We start from the raw sequence: 13,925 nt of genomic DNA, 5'->3' as shown, positions 1-13,925 counted from the left end.
CTGCTAACTGCCTGACTTCCTGGGCGGCTGCCTTGCTGTGCTAACTAGATTCCCTAGTGAGCTGGGGCACCCGGGAGCAAGCTGACAAATTCCATTTTGGTTCTCCTCAAATGGCTTTCTTCCTCCCGTGAAAAATGCTGAATTTTTGACTTTTTTGTCCAGATTCAGGATGAAATTTTATCCCAGAAACATGAAAATTTTTAGTGGGAGGGAAATTCCATTCTCTGGGTAGCTCTAATGCTAATGACTGCACTAGACTTTCAAGTCAATGAGAAAAGCTAACAAAAACCAGTTGGCTGTTGACTTCTAGAAGAGAGATGCTAGCTATACCTAACGTTACTTCTTATGCTTTTTAGGGAGGCAATGTGGTCTAGTACCCAGGGCACTAGGCTGAGAATTAGTAGACATGGTGCCTCTTCTCAGCTCTGCCAGTGCCCTGTTGTGTGACCATGGGCAAGTCACTTCACCTCTATGGCTATTTCACCTCACACCCTTTGTCTGTCTTCGCTATTTAGAACTTAAGCTCTTTGGGGCAGGCATGGTCTCTCACTGTATCTCTATACGTCACCTAGCACAATAGGGCCTGAACCTTGGTTGGGATCTCTAGGTATAATATTGTTATACACATTAATATTTCTCCTTTTCTATCTTTTTTAAATTACAGGTGCTACCCTCTTTGCCTAATGATATTTTGATTGCCTTACAACACATTAGTGCAGTGTCTATCCCACAAGAACAGATTCAGAAAAGTGTCAATTCTTGCTGACTAAGTGATTTCACTCTCTTTTGGAAATTCTTTCTTTGGAGAAAGCAAAAACCTGAAATAGCCTTGCTTTCTGCTGCCAGTTTGTTTCCTCCTGAAAGCTCAGCTCTGATACAGCACCTGGTGATCCTCAAGGACCATTTTTTTTTCTTTAACATTACTTTTTCAACAGAATTGTTTCTGAAACAAGACAATCATGTGATTAGTTCAAAGTTCTACCGGCATTTAAACTGACTCCCAGCTCTCTTTGTATCTCCCCACACTACTTCCTTAAACATCTCTAATCCCAGGGGTGGGAAATCACTTAATGGTAAATAACTACAATACTGTTCACAAAGTAAATCCCAGAAAGTGTGTTAGCCAATGCTTCACGCTGTATTTAGCCATAAGCATAAGCTCAATGATCCTCCAGCTGCGGTAACAGCAAATAAAAAAGACGGATGACTTCCTGCAGCTACTGTCAGTTGCTGAGTTTTATAAGTATCATTTTTTCAAAGATCAGTTTAAATGTTTCCTGATCTTGCTGTATGACCACAGAGGGCCCAATCCTGCCAGTTGCTGTGCATGTCTTAAAAAGTGCCAAGTATCTTCAACTTCCAGTGAAGTCAGTGGCTCAGCAACTTGCAGCATCTGGGTTTCCCTTTCCTCTCTCCACAAAATCACTGGTTCTGCAGTTAATAATGCAGAAAACTTGTCATGCAGCATCCCTGGATTGCCCTGCCCAAAGTATCTCTGTTGACTGGATTAGAGACATATCTGTCAGTCACTAACGCCTGAGGTCAGCCGTTTCCTTGCTGAAGAAGATTTTAGATTCTTTTCTTCTCCTCTTTGGACCGTTAGCCCTCACGCTGAACTCCACTTCATCACAGGAGAACCTGGATGAAAATAGCTGGAGCCAGCTCTGATTTCCTCTGACTTTAATAGAAGTCAGCACAATACACAAGACGGATATCCTCTCCTCGGCTCTGTGCATTCACTCACGTGGGTGTTTCAAACAGAGCTCACAAATCCCGCAGGTAAAGACAGGATTCATAGTGAGGAGAGCGGAGACAATTCTGGACATGAACCCGCGCCGGCTACAGGGCTGGAAAGGAAAAGGCTGGCTGCAAAGGAGGATTGTGCAACTTTCTGAAATATTATGTTTAACTGTCAGAGTCCTGATTTTCAGAAGCGCTGTGTTCTCACTGTTCCATTCTAAGTCAATGGGAGCTGCAGATGTAGGCCTCTGCTGGTCTTAACATTTTTTTTTAATGGGCCTGCAAAATTATCTACCCTCTACCTATGCTACCACTGTCACTGTGAACAACCCCCATCATTGACAGCTGAGATTAACCTAGCAACTCTTCAAGGGAAAGAGCCCGGAGCCACAGGCCAGGCTCAAGCCTAACTCATCTGAAGTACCCCAGGCAGGTACTGTATGTCTAATTGTTTCTGATGACAGTACACGACAGTTAAACATTATTCCTGGGGGTGGGAGCTGAGCCAAGGACAGTGTCTTGCTTGAATTCCTGCCTTATAGCAAAGAATTATTAATATTTAACATAATAGCTTTCTTCCCCCTAAATGGGACGGTTTAATTTAAACAAAGAAGAGAAGAGCGTCTGTGAAACTGGACTTTGAAATAAACACATTTAGGACCTGCATGGTGGGCCTGTGCTGCCTCCCAGGAGACCTAGAGTGAAATCCTGGCTCCATTAAGACAATGAAAAAACTTCCATGTGGCCAGGATGTCACCCCTAGGTTCAGCTGCTGGGAGCAGTCTCTTGCTCCCTGGACTGGAAGGCACCTCAGCAGCTTGGGTCACCCCCCGTGAGGGAACACACCCTACACACCACTGCAATAATCTTTGTACAAACCATGCCTTGTGAGGCGTCATTTGAAAACTCATAATTTGCTGGTCAGCATTGTCCTGATAAAATACATGTGGCAACACTATATGTGAAGTTATAAGATTCCCCTGTAAGATGGTATTAACACAGGTTCCAAACCCCACAGCCCTGCTCACGCAGAAGTCAGCAAACAGGTCTGTCCTAAACAAAGGAATGTGTGTTTGCCTTAACTTGCATTTAAGCAATAAACAGAATAATCAAGCAGGAAGGGAAAACAAAGGAAGCTCAGACAGGTGAAAAAACCCAGCAGGGAATATCCTTCCACATAGATTCTTTATCTTCTGGCTCTCAGCTGGAAATGTTTTTCAAGAGGGGGACTGAAACTATCAAAAGGAGGGACAAACACCCTCAGGCACCCCCTTCTCTCTCCCTGCTCACCTCATTTTCCAAACCTAAGAAGAAAAGAGGAAACAGCCATTGGACTCTGGGGAAGGGGTCCTGACCTGAAAGTTTGATCAGTAATCTGCTGGAATATGCAGTATGAAAGTTTGCTTTGCAACAACAATAGTTTCTTAAGTAGATATTAGAAGGCACTTTGTCTTCATTTTTCTTGTAACCATTTCTGGCTTTTATGCCTCATTACTTGTACTCACTTAAAATCTCTTGCTTTGTAGTTAATAAACTAGTTTTACTGTTTTATCTAATCCAGCATGTTTAAATTGAGGTGTCTGGGTAACTCTATTTAAAATAACAAACTGGCATATTATTCCCTTAAAGGTATAATGGACTTAATATATCTGTACTATCCAGAAGAGGGCTCGGTAGTACAGGACATACATTTCTAGGGGGGGTGTTGAGGTCACCCTGCAGTATAACCAAGGCTGGTGAGAACCATGGTATAACTGGCAGGCACCCAGGGTGTGGCATGCATGCTAGAAGGCTGTTTGTGAGTGGCCCAGGTGGGCCATAGACATTGTAAGACACCCCTGGTTGCAGGGTAGGGGTGACACAGCCCCTCACTAGTCTGGATTGTATCGCAGTATGTCACAACCCCGCAGCGATGTCCATGGCCAGCTGGCAAAGCTGAAGGGACAGGTCACCTGAGTGTTCATCCATCTTATGTTCCTCTTTCAGTTCAGCAGCAGGGTCCCCCCAACCACCAGAATGTGGTGGTGCCAGGGGTGCTGACAGCTTCTTTTGCCCAGGAAATTCCCCAACACATGCGGCCTGCAGGAAGAAGCTCTCTGCTGAGGAAAAGTCTCTCAAATCCAATTCAAATACACTCCTAGGATGCTTTCCGCCAGTCCTGATGATTGTAGCAGCTTCCCGGGCTGCTGGAGTGTTAACAATGACAGAGTCTTTGTTTGTACTACATACATGCTCTTAGAAAAGCATGAATGGGATCCTGTTTCTGATTTATAGCTTTCAGGATGTTAAATCATTGACCCTTGCTGATAAGTCTCCACCGATCATGCTTTAAAGAAAGCGTTACAGGTTTCCTGCAGTGGCACAGAGGATCTAGCTGAGAGCTCACCAGACAGAAGGATCTGCTGCTGTTTAGGGCTCCAGATGGCATATGACAATGAAGTTAGTTGTATCTCCAGCGGTTCCGAAGCTTGGTTCAAGTTAGACGGACAGTAGTTTTTAAACACTAGAACAGGGGTAGGCAACCTATAGCACGGGTGCCGAAGGCGGCACGTAAGCTGGTTTTCAGTGGCACTCACACTGCCTGGGTCCTGGCCACCAGTCTGGGGGGCTCTGCATTTTAATTTAATTTTAAATGAAGCTTCTTAAACATTTTAAAAGCCTTATTTACTTTACATACAACAATAGTTTAGTTATATATTATAGACTTATAGAAAGAGACCTAAAAATGGTAATATTACTGGCACGTGAAACTTTAAATTAGAGTGAATAAATGAAGATTTGGCACACCACTTTTCTGAAAGGTTGCCGACCCCTCCACTAGAACATGAACATTTTAGGGATTTGCTAGTTTAGTTTAATCCTGGATGTGGCTGCCAGAAATGACTGAAAAATTTCACCACCACTACCACCACAGAAGTCTCATAGATTCATAGACTTAAGGTCAGAAGGGACCATTATGGTCATCTAGTCTGACCTCCTGCACAATGCAGGCCACAGAATCTCACCCACCTACGCCTGTAACAAACCCCTAACCCATGTCTGAGTTATTGAAGTCCTCAAATTGTGGTTTAAAGACCTCAAGGTACAGAGAATCCTCCAGCAAGTGACCCATGCCCCACACTGCAGAGGAAGGCGAAAAACCTTCAGGGCCTCTGCCAATCTGCCCTGGAGGAAAATTCCTTCCCGACTCTAAATATGGCGATCAGTTAAACCCTGAGCATGTGGGCAAGACTCACCAGCCAGCACCCAAGAAAGAATTCTCTGTAGTAACTCAGATCCCACCCCATCTAACATCCCAACACAGGCCACTGGGCATATTTATCTGCTAATAATCAAAGATCAATTAATTGCCAAAATTAGGCTATCCCATCATACCATCCCCTCCATAAACTTATCACGGGAAAGAGCGAGTCATAACTGCCACTACCAAGGGGAATCTCCTCTGCTGTTGGGTTAGGTGCTAGTATCTCATGGGCTTTCAGTGTATTTTGCTACCTACCCCTCTTGCTTATGATCAGGGCTCTGAGTTTTTTGCTGTGATTTTTTACTCAAAATCATGGGCTGGTCACGGGTTGGCCCCAATCTTGGCGTGGTCTCTAAGCACCACTGTAACATTACTATTAATCAGCTCCACCATATTTACTTCCAGCCTCGCTAGGACTGCTTCCTCAAATTTCTGCTCCTGATGCCCTAGCATCTACCTCACACTGCAAGGACATATAGCAGCATAGTCACCTAGCATCATCTTCACCCCCTAGGGCAGAAACCAGAGCAAGAACTGAGACAAAACCACAAGAGGTTTAAAAAAAAAAATCACATGACCCAAGGAAAAATACAAATATTCAAAGGATCGGCGATTCCCATACACCTGTGCCTAGCTTGTGTATTTAACCAGCAGGAAGGTAACGGAATGATGAAACAAGCCCATAAGTTGCCTCTAGTAAAATGCCAGTTGTTGATATTGTCCACGCAACCTCCAAAGCCACAACTCCTCACCTAAGCAATACTTGAATTTTCCTCATTCAGTAGCTGAAAGCAGGGATAGGTACATAATGATACAATGAGGGAGTGTGGACTATTGGTTAAAGCAGGTTTTGGGTCTCAGGACTACTGGTCTCTATCTACTGTGGAGCTAGATACCACAGGGACTAGCCCTGTCACGGACTTGCTACATAACCCTTGGACTAGTTAGTTAAACTCCAGACCTCAGTTCCTTCATGTGCAAAATAAAGGAACGAATGGTAAATGTGGCAACGTACCTCCCATAGTTTAATTAGTTATTTATTTGTGGAAGTGTCTTGAGACCCTTAAATGATGCTTGGCAGCATGCAAGCACAGAGTGCTACTACAATCATCCAGCACTGGAGTGAGCTAGAAAACAAACTCCTTGAACAGCACTTGGGCATTGTATAATAGACCTCGTTGCTGAAACATGTGCATATACAAAGGGATAAATAACGATACAGTTTAACATCAGCTTGTCTAGCTATAGAAGTCACAGGTGACACATTACACATAAATCTCTCTCTCTTATTGTTTCAGACTCCTTGCTCTGAGATCTGTGCATCAATAAGCCAGCCTTGGCTATGATTCTCATTATATATGCCTGCCCTCTCATTGACCCAGAATTGTGAAAGCAAAGCCCTCTTTTCATTGTAAACCCACTGGAGAGCAAGACTCAAAATCACTTAAAACTTTGTGTAATGGAATTTCTCTGTTAACTATAGTCAAGATTTCCCCCATCTGTTAGCACGAGCAGGAAACAAGAGCTGAGATTTCTTGCACCCAGAAAGATCTACAGGTTAGCTTTCATGTTTACCACGTCACTACATGTTTACCACGTCAGAATACAATGGACATACACAGTGGAGGAGCTGCATCGCATCGAAGGCTTTCTGCTGGCAGTTTCGGAGAACTTGGGGCAGATTCCGTCCCTGCGTAATTGCCTTTCTTCAGAGACATGGAGTTTCATGAGATCTGCTAGTCTCTGAGATTTGGCTGAGCACAGGGAGAACCAGAAGGGGACGGGCAGTTCATTAAATAGAAATTTTTAATTTGTACTTAATATTGCACCTTCTTCTAATGTGAAAGTGCTTTACGCACGCGTTAATTGGGGATCACAACAAAACACGCAGGTAGGTAAGTCAGTATGATCATCCCCATTTTATAAACCTCAAAGTACTTCACTCCAGTAGGTGAACGCAGTTGGGAAACTGGAGTGCAGCGAGATACAGAGACTTGCCCAGGGTCAGACCATGAGTTGGTAGCAGATCGGAACCCAGGAGCCTTCACTCCTTATCTCCTGCCATCTGACAGAATTCTACTCACCTTCCGAGTAAACAGCATTTGGGGGTGTGAAGTTTTGACCTCACTGGAAACCTCTCAACTCAGCAAAATCACAAAGAGAAAGATTCAGCTCCACAGAGTCATTATTTTCCATAAAAAGGGGCAAGGAGTAAATGGAAAAAATGGGAGGAATCTTCCAGGACACTTCCCCACTCAAAATACTGGAGCAGACAGTCAGTGAAGTTCCACTGAAGCCAATGATCTACACCCATTTACACCGGGTGAGCATCTGGCTACAGCACTGAAGGAAGAGTTAACAGCAGACAATCAAGAGAAGATGGTCACTTTCCTTGAGAGGAAGAATCCTCTAATCGTTAAAGAGCAAGAGTGGGAGTTGGACTCCTCAGTTTTATTCCTGGCTCTGCCAGTTGGTCAGAGTAACCTTGGGCAGGTCACTTAACTTCTCTGTGCCCTATCTGAAAACCGGGGATGATACTTACTGCAGGGTTTAATTAGCGTTCCCCAAGTAGCTGAAGGTCTGGAGTTTGAAGGCGATGCCTGATTACTGTTATGTTCATAAGAACTGTACCTACTCGATATTAACACAATAAAAACCCATAGAAAGAGGTCACCCTTATTGGACAATCTCCTTTCTTAAGAAACTGGCCTGAAGTATCCCCGATGTAGTGAATAATGAATGCACTTTTGCCTCCTTCTTCATGAGAAAGTCACCAAGAGGAATCGACTGACTTTTGTGGGTCACCGGAGCAGTTGATAAGACAGTGTTCGCTGGGGTTTGTTTCTTGAAACAGAAGCATGAACCTTTTCAGTGAATGATCAGCTAGTGACACAAATCTCACCAATGTGAGGCTAACTTGCAAAGCCTTCTGAGCAAGGAATGCTCTCAGGGTCTGTCTACACAGCAATTAGACACCTGTGGCTGGCCTGTGCCAGCAGACTCAGGTTCACGGGGCTCAGGGTCTGTGGCTGTTTCACTGCTGCGTAGACATCTGGGCTTGGACTGAAGTCTGAGCTCTAGGACCCTGTGCGATTGGAGGATCCCAGAGTTTGGGCTCCAAACCCGGCAGTCTACGCAGCAATGAAACAGCCCCACAGCCTGAGCCCAAGTCAGCTGACACGGGGCAGCCAAGGGATTTTCTTTGCTGTGCAGACATAGCCTCAGGTTCCTGGAGATTGGCTCACGCCTGCATGTTCACCACAGCTGCTATTTCATCTTCTTTTTTGGGGGGATGGAGTCGTTCTAGCTGACAACGTCACAGTAATGGCAGCAGCCACCGCAGGATGGCACAGTAGCACTTTAGCAAGATCTTCTCCCTCCTTGGTTTGTGGCTGCATCAAATCAAAGCAGAGGGAATCAGGGGCTCACTATATGTTTGAAGGATTGAAGAATACAGTGAGAATTGATGGCAGAATATTCTTATATTCTGGGCATCACTTCAACCCATCTCAAAGTGAAATGTAAGGCTAGGAATCGGTGCTGTTTCTCCACAGGATAACAGCTGTCACATACTGATACTGAGCTGGAGTCTATTTTACTGTGTATAGTGAATAGCATTGTTAACAAAGTTACATTTGCAGGGCCAGATTCTGCTCTCATTTCCATCTGTGCAATTTTAAGTTGTAATGGGGTTGCATAGCAGAATGAAAAGAGACAAGAACAATGGTGACTTTCACAATCCAGGTCTTGTGGTGCTGGCAGTCTGGAAAATATCCTGGTTCTTCTTGAACAATTATTATGTTGTGGTCTGAGGGATGAAGATGGAATCCCATGATATGTGTGTATGTTTTTCAGAGTAGAACCCCATTTTCGTGAGAGGTCTTCAAACCACAATTTGAGGATTTCAATAACTCAGACATAGGTTAGGGGTTTGTTATTGAAGTGGATGGGTGAGATTCTGTGGCAGGAGGTCAGACTAGATGATCATGATGGTCCCTTCTGACCTTAAAGTCTATGAGTCTATGTAAATCAGAGTGCCAGCATTTTTGCCAGCTGGATTAAGGGTAGATATATGGCAAGAAGGAATGTCAGACAACTGCCATGTGCTGTTTGCCCAAAAGCCTGACTCAGCCCCGGGCACTGCACACAGCCAGCCACAGGATTGGAAACAAGCAATGCAAAGTATAATAAAGCGATGAATTCCAGCCACAGCAGAAAAGGAAAGCACATTGCAAAGAATGATGTGATTTCAATGACAGGACGTGTGCGTAACATACACCATCAGCAACAAAATGAAAATGAGGGCCGCTCCCACGTCACCACCACAAAGCATTTCTGCACATAAATGAAGCGCCAAATTCTCCTCTCTGCAGAGCACAAAAAGGGAGCCTGTGCCCATACAAAATAACATCACCAACTGGGGTACAACGTTGTTACATGCTATGGACAATGCCTTAATGTGGCAAGAGGCTTTCCATATAATCCTTATCGACCTGGTCCTTTTCATTAAGGGCATCCTTGCCTCCACCACCCTCTCAGCTCACGGAGTGATGCTATGGCTGTCAATGCCTGTTTGTTTCTATCAAGGTGACCTTTTCCACTTTCCCTGGGAAGTCATGACCACACCTGTGGGGCTGAACACTTGCTTGGAGTAGACAGAGGACAGACAGTTTAGGTGAGATACATGGACCTCCCATCAGCCTGGGTCAGCCTTAGCTGAGAAGTGAGAGAGACCCTGTTATCATTTCCCAGAAGCTCCCTTCCTCCACGTGATGTCTGGGGCTCGAACCCAGGCCTGTGAGTTCCCAGACATCCTGGCCTTCAGCCAATGTCTTCTGAAATCTGGTGGGTCAAGGAGCTAGTAGAACTACAGCCTCAGCCAAGGCACCACCCACAGAAGCCCTGATTGGAAGATCGCCTGGCTCCACCGATTGGCCCAACCATGCTATTTAAGCCAGACAAAGGCACAGGCAGTTGTCTGAGCAACCAGGTGATTCCCTGTTGCTGCTGCATTGGAGCCTGTGCTTGTGCCCACTTCCTGCATTTGGCACTCTATACCCAACCCTGTTCCTGATTCCTGCTCCGCTGCTGGCTCCTGCCTTTGCTCCTGGCTCCCACAGTGCTCCTGGCCTCTCTGGTTCCTACCCCTACAGCTTGCTTCCAACCATTAGTTACCAGTTCTGGTTCGGACCCCTGGCTCAGACTTCTGACTCTGGTTTGACCCTTGGCTCTGGCATTTGGTATCTAACCCTGGTCCCACCCCTCAGCTTTGATTCCTGTCCCTGATTCTGCCTCGACCCCTGGCTCTGGTAATTGGCAGTTGACTCTGGTGCTGAGCCTCAACTTCGTTCCCCAAGCTGAATGCCTGCTCCACCCACTACACCTACTCTGACCACTCAGACGGCCTAGGGTCCTGGTCCCTAACACGTCAGCCAAGTGCTGGTATTTTAGTTGCCAGGGCATTAAGAAAAATGCCCATGGGACTTTGGGAGCTGGCACCACATGTGCACCGCTGAACTGAGCTGTTTTCAGCAGATAACTAACAGGTTAAAAGGTCCCACAGCCTATCAATCCCATAAGCAAGCCAGCCAGCCTCCCTGCAAAACAGTGAGCTAAACTGAGCCCAAACATTCAAGACTGTAGGGCCACATCTCACAGATCCAACCCATCAGAGATGTGGGCAGAGGTAGGTCCTGACAGGGCCAGCTCCAGGCACTAGCGAAGGAAGCAGGTGCTTGGGGCGGCCAATGGAAACGGGCGGCACGTCCAGGTATTCGGCAGCAATTCGGCAGCGGGTCCCTCAGTCCCTCTCGGAGGGAAGGACCGGCCGCTGAATTGCTGCCGAAGAGTGAAGCGGTGCGGTAGAGCTGCCGTCAAAGCGCCGCCAATTGTGGCTTTATCTTTTTTTTCTTTTTCTTTTTTTTTTTTTCCCCTTCGCTTCGCTGCTTGGGGCGGCAAAAAAGCTGGAGCCGGCCCTGGGTCCTGATGGGCTTTGGAGAGAGCCTGCTATAACCCTCCTTGGCCAAACAAATCAGGCACGGCACGTGCCCTGTGCAGGCAGAGAACGAAGAGGGTATGTTGACGGGTGCAGGCAGGCCTACAGACTCTAAGATACCCTCTCCCAGAAAGCAAATAATCACATATTAAGCATGTGATGAGCCGCAAAACAGCATAATAAATCAACACAGACATTCAAGCCTATGCTCTCCATCAGCGTGCAGCCCGTGCCTAGGGGACAATCCCAATTTCCCTGGTTATATATCATTATTATGGTCTAAATGCCATGGCTGTCAGTTTATTTTTTAATTGACTTTGCTTTTCTATAGAGTTCTTGGACATGGTACAGTAAACCCAGTGCCGGGTGTACTGATAAAAAAGTCACCCATGATAATCAATGATCTGCACACACACAAATCATTACTGTCCAGGTTGTAAGTGCAGCTGTTACAGCTACAAGCCATGCAGGTCGATGCCAGCAATTTTCCTCCAGCAGCGAGCCGCTTCCTAGACGGTGTAGCTGAGTCAGGGCTCATATTGGATTAAAGCAACTTTCAGCTATTTATTTCCATGTGTTTGGCATCAACAGCTGTGAGATATGTGGCAACAAGCTTGGGCTCTGGCAGACCAATGGGGGACACAAATACAAGCGGTGAGGACCCTCCGCGGATAATGCCCAGCTTTCTTCCATTTAAGCCAGAGAGCTGTCTTGTCAATGCCCATCACCTCCTCAAGTGCCTCACCGGATCTTGTAGGAAGGGAGATCTTGTAATTAGGGCACAGAGATCTGGATTCAATTCAAGACTGTGCCATAGACTTTCATGTGTGACCCTGGGCAAGTCGCTTCAGCCAAGATCCACAAAGGGACTTCGGAGGAGGCCTCTGAGCACACCTATCGGATTCAGGCCCCACAGGTGAGATAGGTTGGGGAATGGCTATCTGCACCTGCCTTTAGGATCATGCTGGGCTTAGGCGTGAAACAGGCTGCCTAGATGCACTTGCCCCCAGGTAGAAACATAGATGCCTTGGGAACTTTTACAGTGAAAACATTGGTGCCGAGAGAGTTTAGGAACCTACAGGGCGAGGCAGCAGCCGAGTGGGGGATTTTGTAGACTGCAGCAACACATTCTGGTCTTCAGGTACCTAAATCCCTTTGGGGATCCTGGCCTTCATCTCCCTGAGCCTCATCTCCTGTCTGTAAATGGGGATAAAGATCCTATCTTTCTCCTCTTTGGCCTGTCTTGTCTATTTAGACTGCAAGCTCTTCAGGCCAGGGGCTATCTATGTACACTCCCAGCATATGGGCTCTGATGTTGGTCCAAGATTGTAGGTAATAAGAACAACAAACAATAATAATCTCAATCGTTGGGGAATCACAAAAGGAGAGAGGTAGTCTCCGAGGTACTGAGAATCCAAACCTTTTAGAGCTTTATGGGTTAAAACTAGGTGGGGACAGTGCCTGGGGAATGAGCATTTGTTAAACTGAGCTTTTAAAATAGAAGGAGAGATAGAGATGGATATTAACTGGATGGTGCCTACAAAATTATATCGGTCTGTCGTAACCATGAAACACTTGCATAAACAAACACAAAAACCACTGCCCTCTCTTCACTTACACTTTTCTTTTCTATAATTAATTGGGCAAGAATGGAACTTGGGAAAAGCTCAACTATGGTCAGAATTCCTGGACTTCTTTCTAGTAATAACACACTGGGAACAGCTGCAAATATCTAATTACCTGCAGCATGTTGAGAAGCAGGCTTCGGAACTTGGTCCCCTCCACCATGAAGAGCGCCATTTTGTCACAGAGCTTGGCGGCTGTGGAGGCGAAGCTGCGGTCCGTCACCGCTTTCTGGTAAATGGTCTTGACAATCTCGCCCAGCATCTCCTCGGAGTTGGTGGAGTTCTGGGCCTCCTCCATGAAGGTGGTGAGCTTGGAGTCCACATCACTGCTGTTGTTCCTCATGCTGTTGAGGATTTCAATTAATTTGTCCATTTTGTTCTTTTGGGGGTTGGTTGCCTCCACCGGCACTTCGTCCTGGTCCGTGAAAAGGGAAAGACAAGGCATCTGTTACACAAGGAAAAAACAGACATATCAGCCCTTGTTCTTTCACAGAAAACAGGGGGTAGGGGATGATGGGAGTCATACAATCAGATCTAAATCTAGGCATGTTCTAGTGGCACACTCTAGTGGTCTGAGGTCCAGAGTGGGTGCCAAGAACTTGGGAGCGCTAATCCCTGCTCTGATGGGGACTCCACCTACGACTCCTGTGCAAGTCATATCACATCTCTGTGCCTCAGTGTCCCCATGTGATAGATATACCTGTGCACCTCAGAGGTGTGACATTTACTAAGCGCCCATGAGCCAGGTTTGCCTGCAGAGAAAAGCCGTAGCTACTGATACTGTGAACACACTGACTCAGCACGACTCTGCTCAGGCACCTGGAAATACCAAGGTGACATGGGTGTCAGGCTTTATATAATTTTTGGTGGTGCCCAGAATGGGTCCAAGCAGAGTCGTTCCATCCATATGATGGACTGGGGCAACCGCCCTGGGACCCGCACTTTGTGGGGTCCCACGCTACAAGGGGCTGCGGAGTCCAGGGTGGCCTAGGGAGTTAGCGGGGGGCCTGGCGCTGGCAGCAGCGAGAGACCCGTCCTCAGCCCCCCTATCCCCCACTCTGCGAGCTCCCAGCATCGCTCAGGGGAGGGGGCGGAAGCTGGAAAGCGGCAGGGCGGGTGCTGGGGGAAGGGGTGGAATGGGGGCGGGGAGGGGGCAGGAAGAGGTGGAGCGGGGGCTTGGGTGAAGGGGGTAGGAAGGGGTGGAAGAAGTGCGGATTTGGGGGAAGGGGTGGAATGGGGATGGGCAAAGCAGGGGTGGGAAGAGGTGCCACTCATAGTATTGCAGCTTTTTAACATTTAATTATGCTGTGAAACTTTTTGC

The 13,925-nt window shown here is 46.6% G+C and overlaps 1 protein-coding gene across 14 annotated transcripts in view; it reads right to left on the bottom strand.

Moving 5' to 3' along the window:
* Nucleotides 1–13,925, bottom strand: part of CTIF (cap binding complex dependent translation initiation factor) — a 316,149-nt gene that overhangs the window by 75,030 nt on the left and 227,194 nt on the right. For 11 of the 14 annotated variants that reach the window (XM_039544403.1, XM_039544404.1, XM_039544408.1 and 8 more), the window contains one exon: nt 12,720–13,049. In XM_039544403.1, the coding sequence (XP_039400337.1) occupies nt 12,720–13,049 (330 nt within the window). The remainder of the gene's footprint in view (nt 1–12,719; nt 13,050–13,925) is intronic. The other 3 variants (XM_039544401.1, XM_039544405.1, XM_039544411.1) reach the window with 1 other exon arrangement.

This window comes from Mauremys reevesii, linkage group 6 (assembly GCF_016161935.1).
Source record: "Mauremys reevesii isolate NIE-2019 linkage group 6, ASM1616193v1, whole genome shotgun sequence".
Taxonomy (NCBI): Eukaryota; Metazoa; Chordata; order Testudines; family Geoemydidae; genus Mauremys; species Mauremys reevesii.
Note: the sequence above shows the minus strand (reverse complement) of the source record. Positions and strands in the feature narration are given on the sequence as shown.